The sequence below is a fragment of the Nelumbo nucifera genome, chromosome 1 (assembly GCF_055504915.1).
Source record: "Nelumbo nucifera cultivar China Antique chromosome 1, China Antique-T2T, whole genome shotgun sequence".
Classification (NCBI taxonomy): domain Eukaryota; kingdom Viridiplantae; phylum Streptophyta; class Magnoliopsida; order Proteales; family Nelumbonaceae; genus Nelumbo; species Nelumbo nucifera.
Genome location: NC_142649.1, coordinates 108,120,720 through 108,140,761, shown reverse-complemented (window position 1 = coordinate 108,140,761; position 20,042 = coordinate 108,120,720). Strand labels below are relative to the sequence as shown.

Below are 20,042 nucleotides of genomic sequence, written 5' to 3'. Positions count from 1 at the left end.
TAAAGTCCATTGATGTTAACTAATTAGCTATTATTAATTAAAAGCTAAAATAGGCCTAAAGCCCTATGCCAATGGGGAATTGGCGAATCGACTATTTTCAAAAATAATTAATGATTAATGAACAATTAATGCCAATGTTAACTAATTAATAATGAGTGTAGGTTTTAATTAACTATTATTAATTGTTCATTGGAAAATATAATAATTAATTAGCACAAAGTATTAAATAAAACATTAATGTTTAATATTCTTAACTAAATAACATCATTAATTCGGTTTTCGGTTCGATTGAAAATTTCAGTCAAATTGAATTAAAACCAAAAACCAATTATTATTTTTAAATAAAAATCAAACCGAACTGATAGTCGAATTAACTGAACCAAATTAGCTTATTCTGTTTGGTTCGATTTGGTTTTCGATTTATCAACCGAATTTGAACACTCCTTCCTATAGACTGTAGTAGTTTCCACTTAAACCTACAAGAGAGGCTCCGATATCAGAAGGAGGGTCCCATAGTTGGCCAGAATTTTAAGCTGATTTTCTTGTTGGTCTTCCATTGTCAGCAAGAAGATACATTCTACAGAAACTCTGGCAACATGGTTAAGTTAGCAGAGCTAGGCGGCTCAAACTTTGCAAGTTTTAGGAATTTCTTAGATAATCTACTTTTCAAAGAACCAAAGTTTTCACAAAATAGGAAAGCCTTAGGGATCATAATCGAGGAAATATTTGTGTACCAGGAAGAAAGAGGCGAACTTTAAACTAGAGAATTGAGATTTAAGAAACCCCTCTCTATAGAAAAAGCATTAAGGTTAGACCTAGTAGAGGATAAAGCCTATGCAAATAATGGCAATTCTTCGGGGAAAAATAAGTTGGTCCTTAAACTTAAAAGGCCGATGTCTGAGCTACATGGCCACGGGTTTGAAGTCGGGTTTGTGGAATCGAGTTCAGACATGGTCCTAGTCTTCAAGAAATCAAAATTCAAATATAGAAGAACCTTAGCTCCTCTTTTGGAGAAACCGACCGATGTTCAAAGGGGTGGTTTAGGGATGACGACTTTCTTAGCCATAATCAAAATGGAGGCGATAGAAGAGGTAAGTCTTCGAAATTGCTTATTTATTCCTTGTACCATCCAAGTTAACCACCAATCTTTGTTTGCTTTACTTGCTTTGATTCAAGATGAGCCTAGAAGTCCCTTTAATTGTCGAAATAGAACTGTAAGGAATAGGAAGGGTCTCTCTCACATTTGTTTTTGGAAGTTGGTTGCTTGCAGTAAAAAATTAAAAAAGATTGAATTAGCAGTTTACTTTTCCTTCAAAAGGAGGAAAATACCTGAATTCGTTCTCAAAAAATTGGCGCTTCCTGTCGGTATAGATCCTGGTTTCAAAAGTCTCTACTTTTCGAGGTACTAGTCTTGGTCTAGGTGCTCGGTTAGGGATTGAAAGTTGTCTCCAAAGGTCTTGGTCTCTAGGAAATTGAAAAGCTTCATAAGGTTTAAGGGGGTTGTCCTAAAACAATTCCCTCAGGTGAAATGAAAATATCAAGTTGGAACTATTAGGGTCTTGGATTCCCTGGACAGTTCGCTTAGTGAAGAGGATCTAAGGAAAGAGAAGTTCTCGATTCTCTTTCTCATGGAGACAAAATGTACTTTAGTGGAGGTTAGGAAAAATTAAACTTTTTGAGAGTGGGACTGGTGGGGGGTTGATCCCATTGGCCAATCAAGAGGATTGACTCTGTTCTGGTCAACAGATCAAAACCTTAAAAATCCTTAGTGCAAATAAAAATTTCATTCACATGAAAATCTTAGACAGTACAAAAGGGACTGGTTTCTATCCTTTTTATTATGGGGAACCCTGAAAGAAAGATAGGAGAGTATTCTTAGAAGCTTGGAAGCATTTATCTATGGGCATCATTGGTCCATGGGGTTGTATTGGGGACCTAAATCTAACTTTCTCTGTTCAAGACAAATGGGGTGGGAAACCAGAGAAGAATTGGGTTTTGTAGAGGAACAACCAAGCTATTGATGTTATTGAGCTCTCAACAATACTATCCTTTGGGCCGAAGTTCACATGGAACAACAAAAGGGAAGGGATTGAGAATGTCAAGGAAATTTTGGATAGGGCGCTAAGAAATAAGGAGTAGATGGCTCTGTATCCCTAAGCAGCTATGTTCCACATCCCTATTGGTGGTTCTGACCATTTACCAATAATTTTAGACCCAAATCTTGTGATAGATAAAAGGAGCCCTTTCAGTTTTGGATTCGAGGAGATGTGATGTACGCATGAGGATTGTGCCCAAGTGATAGAGGAAGTTTGGAAGGAAACTCCAAGGGGGTCTAGTCATGAAATTCTAAAGTCCAAATGTAAAAGGCTGCAAAGGGAGCTGAGGCTTTGGAATAAAAATAATTTTGGAAGATTGAACACAAAAGTTTAGGAAGCCCAAGCAGATCTAGAAGCTGCCCTCAGAGACTCAAGCTCAGCCTACTCTAGTGAGAAAATCAAAGAATGTGAAAAAAAATTAGATAAATGGTTGGAATGGGAAGAAATTTTTTGGTTCCAAAAAGCAAGGTGTAATTGGCTTAAGTGGGGTGATAAAACACTAGTTTTTTCCATCACACTACCTTGAGAAGAAGAGCAAGGAACATAATTATGCAAATTAGGAATCTGGAAGGAGGGTGGAAAGAAGAGCAAAAGAAAATTTGTGAGGTTTTCAAAAATCACTTTAAAAGCCTTTTTACATCCTCTGACCTCAAGGCATAGAAGCTGTTAACAATGTAGAGAGGGTTTTGGACGTTGAGGAAGCAAGTGAGATAGAGAGAGAAGTCATTGAAGAAATAACTAAGACTCTTCCAAATGCATCCGAAAAAGTCTCCTGGGCCGGATGGGTACCCTAACTTCTTTTTTCAGAAATACTGGGGTATAGTAAATGGAGATGTGCTAGAGACTGTCAAGTCCTTTAGAGAAGGAAAAATCACAACAGGTATTAATGATACCTTCATAACCCTTATTCCCAAAGTAGATCACTTTGAAGATCCAAGTCATTTCAGACCTATTAGTCTCTGCAACTCCATTTACACAATAATTGCAAAGGTCTTATCTAATAGACTAAAGCCAAAGCTAAGCAATATTATTTCTCAGAACCAAAGTTCCTTTTTAGAGGGTAGGAATATCTTTGATAATATTCTCATTGATCATGAGATTTTCTATCATTTAAAGAGGACAAGGTCTAGGAAAGGGTACCAGTACATGGCTATGAAATTGAACATGAGTAAGGCCTACGATAGAGTGGAGTGGACCTTTCTAAAGAGGGTGATGGAAGCCATGGGTTTAGGGGAGAAATGGGTAGCTTGGGTTATGGAGTGTATTACCTATGTATCCTATAAGGTGTTAATAAATGGAAACCCAAGTAAGAGATTCTACCCTAGTAGAGGATAGAGGCTAGGGGACCCTCTGTCTCCATACCTCTTCCTTATTGTGTCTAATGTCTTCTCCAAAATGCTGATCAATCAAGTTGTTGCAAAGCAAATCTCAAGTGTAAAACTAAATCACTCTTGTCCAACAATTTCCCATCTATTCTTTTTAGGTGATAGTTACATCTTCACTAAGGAAAATCTTGAGGAGGGGAGGAGAATTATGGACATCATTGGAAAGTATGAGCTGGCCTTAGGGCAATAGGTGAATTTAAATAAATTTGAAATCTCTTTTAGCTCTAACTTGTATCATAGAATCCAGAAATTGCTAGCCAGAAGTCTGAAGCTGACGTTAGTCACTAAACCTTCCACTTACTTCGGTCTACATTCCTTATTCAGTAGAGCAAAAGTAAAAATGTTTGACTATATAACCAGTAGGCTAGAAAGGAAAACTAGAAGTTGGAGAAGCAAGATGCTCAACCAGATAGGTAAAGAAGTGTTAATTAAGGCAGTGTTAAGTGCCATGCTATCATATTCAATGTCCGGTTTTGCTCTCTCTATAGAAATTTGTGAAAAAATTAAAAAAATCCAGAGATCCTTCTACTGGGGCTCAGATGGGGAGAAGAAGAAAGTTAACTGGATAGGGTGGAATCAGCTTTGTAGAAATAAATTAAATGGGGGCTTAGGCAGCATTTGATAAATCTGAAATCTGAAATCTGAAAAGTTAAAGAGATATTAAAAGTAATTGAAATATAAAAAGAGACATAGTTGTTTTTTGACTTTTTTGAGGCTCTGAATAAAGAAGGTTGTTTGTATTGGATCAAACCTTTAGCATTTGAAATTCATTGATTTTACTATTTTACCCCTAAATTAGACTATTTGGTAATTTTGAATTCAAATTGTACTATTCCATAAAAATAATTTTTAAATTCAAAATAATATTGAAAAATATGAATAAAGTATAAAAATAAGAAAAATTAAAAATACATATAAATTCATAAATTAAAAATAAATCATTAAAATTTAAAATAATAATAAAAATAGTAATAAAGTCCATGAAGCAATGAAAATGATATTTAATAATTAGAAAAATAATATCTTAAAACTATTAAAATATTTAATAATTAATAATAATTAAAATAATTAATACAAATACAATTTGTCTAGTGAAGAAGAAAGATGAACATGGTGAACAACGTATTCCGGTTGAATGTGACGATTCCGGTTTCGCCTGCCCACAATCCCATGTTGTCTTCGATGTTGTGAGTTGCACGATGAGAGATTGTTGCTGTTGAGAGTTGCAGCGGCGATCAAAAATGAAAAATAGAGGATGGAAGCAGTGGGACCATAGAAGAGAGAGAGAGAGAGAGAGAGAGAGAGAGAGAGGGCTAGAGGGCTAGAGGGCTAGAGGAATCATTCGTTGCCGTTGGTTTGCTGCTACATCAAGTGGAGAAGATGAATGGGGGAGGGAGAAACACAAACATGTCTTTAATTAAAGGGTATTTTAGACTTTTCACCAGGTTTGAAATGCATTTGAATGCATTCAATGCCTGGCCTCTTATTATTTCAAATCTGAATATAATTTTCAGACCGAAATTCAGATACACTTCCAAACACTTCTTACATCTAAAAAGCAACATTTTCAGATTTCAGAGGTCTGAAAAGTGTTATCTGACACCACTTTACGCTTTAGGGATCCTACAGTTTTTAATAGAGCCTTCCTAGCCAAATTAGCATGGAGAGTGGCAAAAGGGGAGGATAGACTTTGGGTTAAGGTTATCAAAGGAAAATAAAAAAAAAAAAATCTTTTCTCAATGATGTATTGCCTTGCTCTGTTCCATGGGGATGGCAAAGTGTCCTTAAGGGGAGAGAGCTGTCATTGAAAGGGGTTTTCTGGTTTGTTGGTTCAGGAGATAACATCAAGGTATGGGAGGACCCGTGGGTGCTAGGGTTGCCAGACTTCAGAATTTATGGTCCAAGAACTGGAGACAACAACATTATGTTGGTGAGGGACTTGATTGATCAGAACAGTAGACCTTGGAAGGAGAGCCTCATAAGAGAAACCTTCCTTCCCATAGTAGCAGAGAAAATACTAGGTTTAAATATAATATCCCTCACTTTGAATGGGATGACAGGTTGTATTGGACCCTGGATAGAAAAAGGGTCCTCAATAGTTAAATTGGCTTATTTTTTTGGCAAAACAACAAGATGCTCCTCAGAAAGAAGGAAATCTTGAATCAAGATTCTTTGATCAACTATTTGGAGGCTCCCAATCCCCCAGAAGATTAAAAATTTTGTTTGGAAAGCTAGTCTGAATGCTTTACCAATCAAGAAGAACCTTCTGTCAAAGAAAATCATCGATTCAATTGTCTGCCCCCTGTGTAATTCCTATGGGCAATCAACATTTCATGCTCTTTGTTCTTGTGTTTTTGCAAGTAAATGTTGGTTCAAGCCAGTTAAGTTTGAGGTTCCAACCCCGAAGTGAAACCCAAAATTTCAAAGGATGGTTGATGGACTGGATCAAGTCCTATTCCTCCCTGAAAGATAGTAACATGGCCAATGTTACTGTGGACTGGATCAAGTCCTCGTGTTGCTAGTTTTGGTGTAATTGATTGCTCGAGATCACCTTGGCTGTGGTGTAGCAGCAAAGTGTGGCTCTTTGAAGGCCTGTTCTGTAGTGCAAGCTGAAGCAATGGCGTGTCGTGAAGGTCTCTCCTTTTGGCGAAAGCCCTTAATTTTGAAAAGGTTCTGTTGGAAAGTGACAACGCTTCCTTAGTAAATTTGGCTTTTGAATCAAGATGCTAGCCTGGATATTGATGTTTCTTTTGTAGTGTTGGATTGCCTTCATCTTGCTTCAGGTTTTTCTCTATCATTTCTGCACAGTGGTAGGAGCTCAAACTTTGTGGCTCATTCGCTGGCGAAGAAAGGCTTTCTTTTGTCTGGCTCCTGGGTGTCTAGTTTCTCTTAGTTGCTTTCTGTTCTTAGGTGTTGTTGTGCTGTTAGTTATTTCCCTGTTTTCTGCTCCTGTCATTTTAATGTTAATTTTTGTTCAAATGCAAGCAAGAATTTCTACCAAAAAAAAAAAAAAAAGAAACACAAGCCATATTAAGTGGGAGATTCTTGAAAAAAAAAAAAGAAATCTCTGATATCCTAAAATTAACCTTTCGTTTGAATTCTTCGAAGAATTCTTTTATAATTTTGATAAATATTATAAAATCATCCTAACCCGCCCGGCCCGGCCCGATTTGCGCACCTAGACCTTCAGGTTTCATGCCTAATACCGTGCTGGTGCTGCATCCTGCACCATCTATCATATCATTGTTATAGACATGATACCTACATGCGGTCCATCATTTCATGGCAATAAGCACTATTTTCCCTACAACATTATAACAGTGTAATGATTAAAAGTTAAAACTAGTCCCATATAGCATGGATGTAATGAAACTATTCATAATTACAGGATGCTATAAATGCATTTGAAATTAAATATTATATTGTGACCAAGTCAGATTATTAATTACAGGATGCAAGTTGACTACAATTTTCAAAATGTCTCTGCTACCCAAAACTCTGATAATCTTTTCCCTCAATGGTGTTTAAGCAGAAGAAGATTTCTTTTTGGGGCCAATTTTTTGAGATTCCTTTCATGTCTAATGAAGCTGCTGGCCAAATTTTCTGCCCATGGAAAGTTTTGGCTTCGCACGGTAAAATTATATGATGTAAAAGTTATTCGTGTTGTGGCTATATTTGCAAGGAACACAATAATGGGAAGATGGAGAACAAGTTTTTGCCTTTTGCCTTTGTTGTTATGAAATGGATTAATGAAATTGCTTTTCCTTTTCCTTTTGTTGGTGATGGACAATCATCTAATCTTCACCTGGAGAGAGGATTAGCTAATAATGCTCCATACGAGTCATAAAATACATAGGGCCCACAATCTTTTTATTTTTATTTTTTTTGAAAATGGCCCGCAATCATTTAACCTCTCACTATGAGTCATATATTTTATCACTGGCATAGGGTGATATGGGTACTTGTGAGCCCCTCCCCAAACTCCCAAGCCAGATGAGCCACGAGCAAAAGAGTGCATTTTATGCGTCTCACAATGACAATCTGATTCAAATCTGATGGCTTTCATCTTCTCTTAACTGATTTAAATCTGACGATAATGACTGTCCGATAAAAACATTCTGATGACAACCATGCCAAGTGACACATGCTTCCCATCCTCCCAATTAGGAGTGTTCATGGAGAAGATCTCAGGTCAAATCAGGAAATTTTTAGATCAAATTCTAATCAAATTATTTTAATATAGAAATCAAATCAAATTGTTTTGGTTTCTAATACAGTTGGGGCCATTCTATTGGGCTTAATCTAATTAGAAATGTTAACGAGTGCCATATATTAGGGGGATAGGTTACCCAGCCCAGGTCAAATTGCATGGAACAAAAATATTAAATTACAAGTTAAAAATTAAAATTAACAACAATATATCAAATGTTAAATGAATATATACATACATAAATACTTATACATTAATAATTTGATTTACAATTGATCTGATTTCTGAAATTTGAAAACCAAGTCTCAAATCAAATCAAATAATTTCGAAGGTCAGACGAGACCAAAGTACCAAAAACCAAACTTTGAACTTGGGTTTTGCCCATTTGGTTCAATTCAAAGCGGTTGGGTAATGGGTGGTCTACAGTCTGCACCATACAATGAACACCCCACCCCTGCTCGCAAGTCGCAATGATTTTTAGAGCTTTGTGGGCTCGAAAAAGAGCAACTACAATTACTACTACACCACAGAATATGAGTCCCACATGTCAGGACACAGGACGACGTGGTGCATCGTGATTGGCCCTGTATCGTCCGGTAAAAACCAATATGTTACCCTAATTTGTTATTTTGAACATTTTTATTTTATTTATCAAAAATATTATCTATAAAATGGGGCATCGCCCCGGGACTCCTCACATAAATGCGCTCGCTTGGCTTGTCAGCCTTGTCTATCTCTATCAAAATATCATATAATTGATATTCATACCTCCGGGCAGATCTTGGCTAGAGAAGGGGAAAAATGGCCACTAACTTGCACGTTCATCCACTGTTCCTCCTTTGTTTTCTGTTTTCCTTGGCCATTATCGCCCAATCTTCTGTAAGATAGATCCACTTAACTTGCTTTAATTACTTAGGTACTTGCTATCAAGACATATATACTTATTGATCTCTTTCTTATTAATTCATCAGTCTTAGCTTGTTTATCTTATATAGGAGAAAGATTGCGTGTATACAGTGTATGTCCGAACAGGAAAGATAATCAAGGGAGGGACGGACTCGGTCATCAGCCTGGAGCTATACAATGCAAACGAATCGTATGTGAGCATCCCGAACCTGGAGAAGTGGGGAGGCATAATGAAGTCGGGTCACAACTACTTCGAGAGGGGGAACCTCGACATCTTTAGCGGACGGGGACGTTGCCTCTCTAATCCAGTGTGCGCCATGAAACTCAGCTCCGATGGCTCCGGCTCACACCACGGTTGGTACTGCAACTATGTGGAGGTAACATCCACCGGTCCCCTCTATAAATGCTCCCAGCAGCTCTTCACCGTCGAGCAGTGGCTGGCGCTTGACACCGAACCCTACCAGCTCACCACCTTCCGAAGTAACTGCCCCACTCCCACTCCCACCAAAGTTGCCACTAATTAATTATTTAACCCCAAGAAGACCACATGATGATCACTCCTTTCTACAAATCCATCGTTAGATCAAATAAACCTGCATTATCATGCTTCTTAGTAATTATAATCTGTGATTGTGAATGAGGTTTTAGACTTTTAGTAGTGGAAATACAGACATGATGATCACTTGATCAGATCAGTTTGTATGCGTAGTAATTTAATATATAATATGTGCTTATTGTGAGTTTTCTCTTTTTTCTTTTCTTTCTTCACTTTGTTCTAATACTTGTCCTTGGCTGAAAACTGTAACCTTCAATAATTACATTTTGAAAGGGAAAACAGGGAAACCTATATGAACTTTGTATAGGTTTTCCTACCTTTTTCCCCCCTTCCTTATTTTCAGACAAAATGTGGCATATTCTGAAGATTGACCAGCTTTTCGCGTGTAAGGAATAATGAAAGATTTTGCCATTTTACACTATAATTCACTTTATAATTTTTCTTTTTTGGTAAAATTTCTGATTAGTACCCTATATACTTTGGGTCTAGTGTTACTTTGGTCCTCAAATTTTAAAATGCAATAATTCAGTACCCGAACTTTCAAAATATGATAATCTAATACCTGCTATTAACTAATTATTGACTAGTAGTTAAGTGACATTTGAAAACGACACAAATGTCTTTCAAGTATCATCTAATTCTCTTTATCAATCATCCAAACATTGACAAAAAGTTAACAGTTTCAAATCCTTGCCTCTTCTATTCAATAAAGTTGGGGTCATCAGAATGCCCATTCAAACGTGACCCCAACTTTCTTGAATGGAAAAGGCAAGGATTTGAAATTGTTAATTTTTTGTCAATGTTTGGATGGTTGATAAAGAAAATTAGATGACACTCAAAGGGCATTTGTGTCTTTTTCAAATATCACTTAACGGTTGATTAACATCAGGTACTGGATTGTTATGTTTTGAAAACTCGGGTACTGAATTATCGCATTTTAAAGTTTGGGGACCAAAGTGGCACTAAGCCCAAAGTACAAGATACTAATAAGGAATTTTCCTTTTTTTTTTTTTTTTTTTGAAGTCCATAGGCAATTCATTCATTCATAGCTTCAACAAGCAAATTTTGCAATTAAATGTGCTAGTCTATTGCTTGTACAAGGCATCCAACAGGGCTTGGACTATCTTTTGAGCATCACCCTCAATCCAAACATGAGTGATTTGTAAGTCTTTGGTCATTTGAATACCTTCTGAGAAGGCGTGAGCCTCTGAGATATTAGGATCAGATAAAGGAAAGTTAACCTCTCTACCAAATAAGAACTCACCTTTGTGGTCCCTCAGAATAATCCCCAATCCAGAGTGAGAGTGGTTATGAGCTCCGTCCACATTGATTTTAATGAAAGGCTAGATTGGGAGCACCAAGAAATTTCTAGGGAGATCATGACTGAATTGGGCACTTGATTTAAAACTTGACTCAATTTCAGATTAGTCAGCTCTTCAATTTGGGCGTTGGTCGCAGCAATTATCGAAGAGGGCCTAAAAGGGGAGTTCTCCAACGCTACTTTACATCTTGCCTTCCAACAGTGCCAAAGGATAATAGAACATTTACTAAACGCACTAAGATCATTATTTGGTGTTTCATTGATTTTGTCCCACCAAAAGGAAATCCAATCCTTAACTCCTTTGTGTGGCCACTACTCTACTCAGTGATAAGCATGATCCAAACCAGACAGGGTGGAGGAAATGATAGTGAATAAATAGGTGATCCAAATCTTCCTCCACTTCAGAACAGAGGGGGAATAGATTGTCAATCTTGTTTGTATACTTGGAGAGAACTCCTTTCAGAGGAAGAACTTGGCGAAGAATTCTCCAAACAAAGATGTGAATACGTGGCGGGAGTTCCTTGAAACCCTAGAATTCTTTCCAAGAAATGTTTGGGGCTGCATTCAAATTATAAGAAGAATCAACACACTCTCCATTCAGTAATCTATATGCTGAAGAACTGGAGAAGCAACCGTTGGGAGTGAAAGTCCAGATAATCTTATCTTGGTGGGCTAGAGGATTAGCCGGAATCTCAATATTAAGAATGCTTTGAGCAATAACAGGATTGAATTTCGAGCAAATCAAATCTGATCTCCACTTACCTGAGTCAAAGTCAATGAGATCTGCAACTTTAGCATTGGACTGAGAAATATCTTTGTTAAATATAAAGTTTGGAACCCATGAATCATTGAAGATGTTTGTGTGAGATCAACCTCCGTGTTTCCTTAAGTCCTCCCTCGAGTTAAGTAAACACCTCCAGATGTGGGAGGAGGATGAGCCCTTAGGCGGCTTAATAGTCTAGAAGGATTCACTAGAGTTGAAATACTTTAGCTTTAGGTGTTTGGCCCAAAGTCCATTTTGTTTAGTCAAAAGCCGCCAAGTTAGCTTCATGGATGCCACACAGTTTTTCAAGAGAATATCTTGAATCCCAAGACCACCACTGATCTTTGGCTTTGTGAATTTCTGCCACCCTTGGATAGATATGCGCCTAACCGCTTTTGTAGCCCTACCAAAAATCCCATGCAACTGAATTCATTTAGGAACATATTGAATGAGGGAGGGGATCTGAAACCATCAAGTAAGATGAAATAAAAGTAATTAATAAGCATCTCTCTTCCCGCATGCGACAGACAATGAGTCTTCTGCTTAGCTTTTGCTTACATTGTTCATAAATCATAATAAATTATAACTTTCAAAACCCTCATGTATAAGAACGGAGGAATTGGCATCAATTACTCATTTTATCTCATCTTACCATATAAGGTAATAATTATAAGATTTGTCAAGGGGATTGATGATGATTCGCATAAAAAAGAAAATTGATTTGCCTTGGCCTTCTTGAATGTTCATAAATTGACTAAGCTGAGTGGGTCTAGCCATAACTTCCACAATGAGAATGCTCTCAGGTATGTTAACTTGGTCAGTGACCTGTTGATTCAGGTGGTCGAACCGTCGATCCGAACAGTGATTTTTGATTGTTTTTTATTTTAATTATTATATATATTTTAAATTGGAATGGGCCATTTGTTTGAACTGGACAATCGAACCGCTGATCCGAAAACCAGTGGCCAAAGCAGTTTAGGTTCCAGCTCGGTTTTTAAAACCATGTTATGAAATATGAATCAATTGAGTCATAGAAATTAAGCAGATTTTATATTGGTAGAAAAAATCTTATCAATTTCGAATGGAACTTAAATAGATTTTAATTTTTATTAGATTTTTAAACAATTTTTTAGCTTTTATTAATAAGCTTATTAATTTGTATAAATTTTTAGCCTTTTTGCATAAATTCATATTATTTTAAGCTTATTAATAAATTTGTCTAAATTCATAATATTTTTTTATCAAGTCATTATCTTAATTAGTTAATTAACCTATTAAGTTATTAATTAATAAATTAAAATTAAGTTATATGTTAATTAATTAATTTATTGAGTTTACTAATTAAAGAGAGAATTGTCCCATAGATTGTTTCTTTCTTTGAAAAAGGAAACCAAAATCAAAATAGAAAATACTAAAATATCGGCCAATACGTATCATTCCAATGGCTTACCGTCCAAGGGTTGTATCAGGTCAGCCACCAGTTCAAAGGGCAGTCGGGCCTTAAACCGACTCCTCTGAACCGGTTTCGAAAAAATAAATAAAACGTAAAAAAATGTACCAACACAGGCCAATACGCCCTACCAGTGTATCAGCCCGTGTCGGTATTTAGAACCTTGACTAAAATAGTAGGGGTGAGCATTATTCGGTTAAAACCAAAAAATCAAAAAAAAAAAAATGGTTTGGTTTTTTCAATTTTTAGAAAATTCATTTTTTGAAAATTTCGGTTTTGGACTTTCAATTTTAGTTTTCAGAATTACACATTTGGTTAACTGATGAAACTGAATTAATTGAATTTCATTATATAACATGTAATATATAATATATAACATATAACATATAGTATACTATATATTTATATATTAATATATTATATATGATATATATATATATATATATATATATATATATATATAATATGTATGTTAATGAAATTCAATTTTAACCGAAATAACTGAAAACCAAACAAAAAATTTTGATTTATTCAATTGGGTTTTTAACTGAATAAATCAAATGCTCAACCCTAAGGTACAGCAGTCTAAAACTATTTATTGAAAGTGAAAAAAAGAAAGAAATAAAAAAAAGGAAAAAAAAGAAAGAAATAAAAAAAAAGCTATCATGACACCTTATCTCACAGCCCCTTTTTGTTTATTTATTAAAACATACAATTAATTAAAATTACTCTTTTATATATATCCATGATAACGTCACATATAAGAAGCACTCTAACAACCTAAGCTGTTTGTACAAACACCCAAGCCTCCCCCCTCTCTCCAATGTCCGAACAACTTTGGTTGTTGGGGGCCAGCCAATAGCCTATGCTGTTAAGAACATTCATGGGCATGCCACGTTATCATGATTGGGGTAAAATAGTAATTGTCCTTTACATTTTTTTTAACTAAAAAAGATAATATGGGCATGAATAGATTAATGTGTCCAAGTCCAACCCAAAAACGCTCTCAACAGCACAAAGCCACAAACTGTTGGCCCCTAACAGCCGCATGGTTTGTGTGTCTCTATCTCTAATTCTCTATGATTTGAGCCCACCTCACCACCAATTAATATGTATGATTTTGTTAAGTTAAGCATAAACAATATAACAACACTTTGCGATATCACCACGATAATAATGTTTTTGCCAACGTGAATTAAACATGATTCAGAGTTCAACTGCTTTTGTTTTTTATACTCCTTGAAAATTTAGGGTGCGTTTGGTTCATAGGAATAGGGATCCGGAATCGGAATCAAAATGGATCATTCTGATTCTAAATGTTTGATTTGGCGAAATGGGAGTCCCTCGTATGGAGGAATGGTCATTCTCCCGATCCCTCCCTAGGGAATGCGATTCTCATTCCGGATATGGATATCTTTTTTTATTATTTTGACAAAAATGCCCTTCTCATTTTCAATTCAATCGAAGAGATTGGGAGAGCCGAACAAGGACTCCATTGCCATCTTCCATATTTTGACAAAAATGCCCTTCTCATTTTCAATCCAATTGAAGAGATTGGGAGAGCCGAACAAGGACTCCATTGCCATCTTCCATATTTTGACAAAAATGCCCTTCTCATTTTCAATCCAATCGAAGAGATTGGGAGAGCCGAACAAGGACTCCATTGCCATCTTCCATCGCCGAACCAACCTCCGGCGAGGTAAGGCCACTGTTAAACCATTATCCTCCTCCTCCTCCTCCTTCTTCTTCTTCTTCAAAATCAACGGCGAGCTGAACCAAACTCCATCGCCATCTTCTTCTTCCTCTCCTCCTCTTCTTCATTCTTCTTTCTTTTTTTTTTCCACTAACTGACTGGTTTTCTCTTTTGCAGATTTGCTCCTACTCTTTTTTGGGATCGATTTACTTCTTCACTGTTACCATTAGTGGTTTTTCACACCAGATCTAGGCAATCGGTGAGTATAGTTGGGATCTTCTCCTATTTGTTTTCTGTGATTCATTCTTTGGAACCCTTGTTCAATATGATTAGTTCAATATGCTAAAGCAGATTTTCATTCTTTGGAACCCTTGTTCCCTTCTCATCCCTTTCCCCCTTATTTTTTAATTATCAGTGAATCGCCTTAGCTACTCCATACATTTTATTTGTTTCATGAAATGTTAATTTAATCGATCGTCCAGTTTAAGGAATACACTAATACTCATTATCAGTTTGATCCCACCAACGGGGAATATTAGCTCTGAGTTGTTCTAAAATTTATCCATAAACAACACTTCTATAACAACCAATTGTGGATCCTCATTGGTCATATAAGAGTGATCAATACTTTTCTGTTGTTTTATCTTTGATCTTGTATCTCAGTTGTTTTCTGTTGCCCAAGGATAAATTCAAGATCTAGAATCAATGGGTAAAAGGTGAAAATAAAAGGAAAATATAAAATAAATCAACTCAATATTATACCTAGATTTATGTGATTTGACTTGTAGCATACATCCACTAGTGACAGAGGATAAGAAATCCATAATAGATAAAAAGTAGCTTTCTGTGTATACAGCTTCCATGGCTCCTAATACACCCAAACATCTGCTCACAAAATAAATAAATAAAATAAAATAATAATACACCCAAACACCCTCTCTCGATCTGTTGTAATAACAACAGATGCCATTATTTCTCTCCTCTGATTTGTTAGTACACTTGTTGGGATTGTTTTGGCCAATTCATGGGGTTGAGTAATGATCAAACCATCTACAACAACTAATTATGTTTTGGTTTCATGGGGATCATTTCTAGTATACAGCTACAACAAAGGGTGCAGACAAGAATGGTCCAATTGCAATAGGGATCATTTCATTATTTGGATGGGCATACATATTGGCTCTTACTTTCAGCATTCAGGTATTATTTCTGAATTAATAGCCAATTGTTATTTTCCATATCTGATACAAGATTGCTATTTTCAATCCAGGATCCAAGCTACTTATATGATGTAAACAACGAAACTGCTGCAGCATTTGTACCGGCCCAAATACTAATGCCGCAGGAGCAATAGTTTTACTCTTTGTTATCTGGGAATCCTTCTTCTTTGGTGGCCTTTCAATTACTACTAGTGCAGCCAGAGTCGCAAGTAAATTATCTCTTTACCTTACTAGGTTGTTTATACCTTTGCTTTTGGAACTATTCCTATAAAAAACCATAATAGTCCAAGCTTGAATATTAGAGCCTGATCTGAAAATCAATTTCTCCATAATGCACATCTTATTTTCATTGGCCTTGATGTTGACCTTAAACTTTTGCTGCAAAGTACTTTAGTTTAAGCAGAAAAAAAGGAAGTAAAAAAAATGATGATCATGGGCTTTTCAATTCAATCAATTGATTGTCTGACATTATTTTCTTTATATGTACTTCTACATCATTTTGAGTATTCTTATTTTGGAGAGATGTAAACTATTTCTCCTGTTAGAAGACCATGATGCTTGTGTCATGTCTGAATGACTTTTAATCTAATACTACTTATTGAATGAACTTGTCATCTCACCAACATTTCACAATTGCATGTTTCAGATATATGCTCTATCGAGAGATCAGGGAGTTCCATTTTCATCCATCCGGAGAAGAGTGCATCCGAAACACAAGGTTCCAGCGAATGCAGTGTGGCTGTGTGCAACCATCTGCATTCTTCTTGGACTACCTATATTGAAAGTTAATGTGGTCACTGCAATAACTTTCATAGGCACAATAGGATGGGTTGGTGGATATACTGTTCCAATTTTTCAAGGATGGTCATGGCTGAGAAGAACTTCAAGCCAGGGCCATTTTATCTGGGCAAAGCAAGAAGGCCAATTTGCTTGATAGCCTTCTTGTGGATCTGTTATACCTGTTCAGTCTTCTTATTGCCAACTTTCTATCCCATCACCTGGAACACATTCAACTATGCACCTGTGGCATTAGGTGTAAGTTTGGGTTTAATAATGCTTTGGTGGTTTCTGGATGCAAGGAAATGGTTCAAGGGTCCTGTTAGAAACGTTGATATTCCTAATGGGAAGGTTTAATTTCTTCATAAATTTGCTTCTGTTTGTTAACGTTCCCATCAAATGAATGTTTTCTTGATTAAGTTAATGAATTAATTACTGATTACTGATAAAAAAGTTCCCACCAAATGGAAAAAGTCATAGGGTCCAATTTTCTGTTATTGTAGTTGACAGGTCTTTCTTGTGATTCTTCCAAGGCATTAATAGGGTAGAATTGAAAACTTTGGATGATTCCAATTCTAATTTCTAGTTGAACCAAACAGCAGGAATCGGAATCTGGAGGATTCTGACTGAACCAAATAGATGCTAGGAATGGACCATTCCGATTCCGATTTCGGAGGATTCTGATTCCAATTCCAACTGCAAACCAAACAGACCCTTAGGATGTTTCTCAACGAAGACTACATATTAACTCCCTATTTTGCGTATTAATTGATGTTTTCTTCAATGCTTTTTTACTTATTCTATGATCAACTTTGTTTCTTGTGTACATATTTTCTGTTGAGTGGGCGAGGATGTGTGTCTGTGTTTCGGCTTTTTGGGGTAAGGCGGATTATGTTGGTTGAGTAATGAAATTTTAAGGTGGCCATGTAGTGGTGTCAATGGATTGGATCCCATTCTTATCAATATCAATTTAGATGGATTAGATGGACCACTAGTCCAGATTTAATAGACCAAAGTATTATTGGATTGGATCGGACCTGGTCCGTCCAAAATAAATTTATATTGGATTGTGTTGGATTGAATCAATATCCAGTCCATTAATAAATTAAAAGATAAGAATACAGGTGTCTATGGACCAGGTTTGAATTGGAACCACAATCTGAACAGATTGAAAGGTCCAGACTCCAGACGATGCATATAATACAAAGTATTAGTGGGATTGTATTGAACCTGATCCATGTATAATGGGCTCATACTGGACCGGATCAGATTGAATCAAATCTTGTCCAATTGACACCCCAGCCCACCCCTGCACCTGAAAGTTCGGGGTTAAAAAAATCATTCCATGTTATACTGCTTAAGTCTTTAGTAATTGGGTATAATCACACTCAAAACTGGATACCAAATGCCCATAGAAAGATCTTATTTGCCAGGTGGAAACGATTAATAGAAAACCTGAGGCAAGGATGAGGAAGAGATCAAGAGAAGAGGCAGGAGGCAGCACTATCATTTCTGGTGTTCGAATCCATTTTGCTATTTGACATCCGTCAACCAAATTACGGTTTCCAAGTAGGACTTTGTCCAGAGCCATAATGGGCTTAAATGGATTTTAGTGGGTGGGGGTTTGGTATGCACTTACCAACCTACCTAGTGGGCCAGGGATTAGATTAAACCTTTATGGACCCTATTAATAATTTGATTAGTTTAAGCTTAATTCTGGTGGTTGGGTTCCTGTGTCCTGTCTAATCGGATATAGCCACTTGATGTCCAGCGTAATTGTGTGATAGAAGCAATTCGACTATTAGAGGCCGGATCTGTTCATAACAAAATTATTGTTTCAATATGATCTGTATCCGCACATTACAAATATAGTGGGTCTCGTTTGATGATGAGATGTGTGGATACAGATCATATTGGTAAAATTTTTGTTATGAATAGATCCCAACTCGAATAATTCGGCCTACAATCATCAATTTTGTCTGGCCGAAAAATTTTAAGGGCTGTATTTGGTGAAGTGGGATTTGGTCCTCACAATACCATACAGTCATTTATAGCATTGTATTGGAAATATCTTTTTCTGAAAGAAAGCATACAGTAGGTAAGTATTCCCAATGCACCACTGTAAAAAGCTGTGCCAATGGTGTAAGTACGGTCTTGTAACTTTGTAAGAACTGAAGCCAATTTGGTAAAGACTACAAATATAGAATCCAGGTGATGAAGTTGTACTTTGATTCGGTTTTAAGATTATTTGGTAAGAAAATGTTTTGTTTCGAAAATGAAAATAAAGTTGTTCTATTTGAGGTTTTTGCATTTAAAATATGAACAAAATTTACTTTCAAAATATAGAAGTAAACTTTGCACTCAAAATTGGTATGGCTGTGTTTGGTTGCAATGCAAATAAACTTGCATTGATGCGAAACTGTGACAGTGCAAATGATTTCAGTGTGAATTCTGATCTATTCTTGTTTCAAATTTATCTTATTTTGTTTGATTGCATTATAAATGAAGTAAATTAATACATGAAGCAGAATAAATTAAAACCCAAAATAAATTTAAATGAGAATTTACATTTTTTCATTTGCACTCCCATACATTTATAGTACTACTGCAACACCAAACACAGACATATGCACAATATTCAAATTCATGTTTGTACCATCACAACTACAAAAAAAAAAAAAAGCGAAAAAAACAAAGTTTGTCAATGCAAAATTAAAACAAGTTTGTATTCATATATACTTTTTGACCAAATTTGCATTTACTCTCAAGAAATGACTGTAACAGAGACTTTAATTAAAAGCATAGAGCATTGCTAGTACTGGGAAAACTGAAATCTTTCTACCAACATTACTAACGCCCCGTTTGGTTCGCAGGAATAGGGGTCTGGAATCGGAATCCGAATGGACTATATTCGGATTCCGATTCCAACTGTTTGGATAATGACATTCTCTCATTTGAGGGAATGGCCATTCCCTGTCCATCCCTTGGGAATGAAATCTCATTCCTGCTAATTTTAATTCCCATTCTCATTTCCATCTGAACCAAACAGATTATGGGAATGGATCATTTCGATTCTGGTTCTGATTCCAACTGCAAACCAAACAGACCCTAAAATCCTTTTTTAATAGCTTCCTCCAACCATGGTGAACTAAAAAAACTAGAAGAAAAAAATGACAAAAATACCAAATTTTTTCACAACTCAACTAAAATTCATCGAAGGAAGAACACCATAGATTGGCTCAAGATAGAGGAGGGTCTAACTTCTAAGGCCGCCATTAGCAAGGAACTGGAAAAAGAATTCTTAAAAGCTAGCAGAAAGCAAGGAGATCGATGTGATTTGGATGGTGTGAATTTGTGTACGCTAAATGGTGATGAAGCTGAATCCCTACTTGTATGCCCTACATCAGTTGTATTTTAAATGCATCCTCACAAAGCTCAAGGTAAGGATGGCTTCCCTAGCTTTTTGTTTTTCCAGAAATATTGGCATGTGGTTAGCTCAGATGTTTATGAAGTGGTTAAGGAGTTCTTTATTTCAAATATGCCTTTATCAAAAATCAATGAAACACATCTCATTTTCATCCCTAAATCCCTTCCGCCCCAAAAGGCTTGTCACTTTAAACCCATCAGTCTATGCAACCTATTATATTATATAAAATAATTGCAAA

The 20,042-nt window shown here is 36.2% G+C and overlaps 2 protein-coding genes across 3 annotated transcripts; both read left to right on the top strand.

Moving 5' to 3' along the window:
* The first annotated feature begins 892 nt into the window (after window positions 1-892).
* LOC104605956 (PLAT domain-containing protein 3-like) lies at window positions 893-9,337 on the top strand. 2 transcript variants are annotated; one of them, XM_088891880.1, is made up of 2 exons: window positions 893-1,091; window positions 8,687-9,337. In XM_088891880.1, exons 1-2 carry the CDS (start codon window positions 894-896, stop codon window positions 9,119-9,121), a joined length of 633 nt encoding a protein of 210 aa, XP_088748006.1. In that variant the 5' UTR covers window position 893; the 3' UTR covers window positions 9,122-9,337. The 2 variants fall into 2 exon arrangements, with proteins under 2 accessions (XP_088748006.1, XP_010269223.1); XM_010270921.3 differs by lacking the exon at window positions 893-1,091 and adding an exon at window positions 8,384-8,570.
* A 3,812-nt stretch (window positions 9,338-13,149) lies between these two features.
* LOC104605957 (uncharacterized) lies at window positions 13,150-16,860 on the top strand. Its single transcript, XM_088896555.1, has 5 exons — window positions 13,150-14,386; window positions 14,558-14,639; window positions 15,476-15,580; window positions 15,651-15,809; window positions 16,247-16,860. The coding sequence occupies exons 1-4, from the start codon at window positions 14,004-14,006 to the stop codon at window positions 15,732-15,734; spliced, it is 654 nt and encodes a 217-aa protein (XP_088752681.1). The 5' UTR covers window positions 13,150-14,003; the 3' UTR covers window positions 15,735-15,809; window positions 16,247-16,860.
* The last annotated feature ends 3,182 nt before the right edge of the window (window positions 16,861-20,042 follow it).